This window comes from Perkinsus marinus, assembly GCF_000006405.1.
Source record: "Perkinsus marinus ATCC 50983 genomic scaffold scf_1104296941852, whole genome shotgun sequence".
In the NCBI taxonomy this organism is placed as follows: domain Eukaryota; phylum Perkinsozoa; order Perkinsida; family Perkinsidae; genus Perkinsus; species Perkinsus marinus.
Window position 1 is genome coordinate 1 of NW_003212335.1, and position 875 is coordinate 875.

General features: G+C 33.3%; 1 protein-coding gene across 1 annotated transcript; it reads right to left on the reverse strand.

Annotated features, from left to right (window-relative positions):
• Positions 1-166: 166 nt before the first annotated feature.
• Pmar_PMAR028453 (proteasome subunit beta type 2, putative) lies at positions 167-611 on the reverse strand (the record flags this gene model as incomplete). The annotated part of the gene is made up of 3 exons (XM_002781545.1): positions 167-246; positions 295-412; positions 473-611. Coding segments are annotated over 3 exons (337 nt in total), but the record flags the coding sequence as incomplete, so codon positions are not given.
• Positions 612-875: the final 264 nt, after the last annotated feature.

Genomic DNA, 875 nt, shown 5'->3' on the forward strand with positions numbered 1-875 from the left:
TCTTGTAGAGTTTATCCAATAAGCGTAATACGAAATATGCCGCATAACCATGTGCACCACGTGTTATCTTCTGACAAGATGCTAGATAATCCATATAATATAGGGATGCACCTATAAGTAGGAATTGGATTATCATCAACTAATATATAATAATACTAATTATTACTTCCATCTTTATCATCATATCCACCAATTAACATATTAACTTGATAAGGACCTTTCCTTAATGCATCAGCTAGTTCATTCCTGAGGTTAGAGTATTATTCCACATCATACTATTACTATTATTAGTACCTAGTAAAATTAGCCAATGCATGAGTAGTTAATTGTATACCATTAACTAATGCATATAGTTCCACATTACGAGATATGAACTCCAAAAACTGATTACTATCGGCCTGTGGTCCAGCAGCTAATAACAACAAGTCATGATGATGATAACGGTTGTTGTTATTAGTTTTATTATTACTACCTGCTACTAACTTATTATTATCCATCTCATATATCTTATCCTCAGTAGTCTTAAACTTAACGATAGATTGTTCGACATGGGAATCCGCAGCAATAATAACCCAATCTTTACCGGCTATACCAAAAGCACAATCAGTCATCAAGTAGTAGAAGTAGGAAGGGGGGAGGAAAGATAATAACACTATAGGAATAGAGAGAGATTACCCAATTCCGAAGGATGGAAATCAACATTACTTAGTTGATAATAATAATAAAAGTAATAGTGATTCGTGATGATAACAATAGTAGTATTAGGATGAAGTTGTTATTATTATGTTATTAGTAAGCCCATTCTGTATCACATATTGCAGTTTGGACTAATTCCAATAACTGTGGGTTTTCCATTGCTGCAGAACATCTCTCCT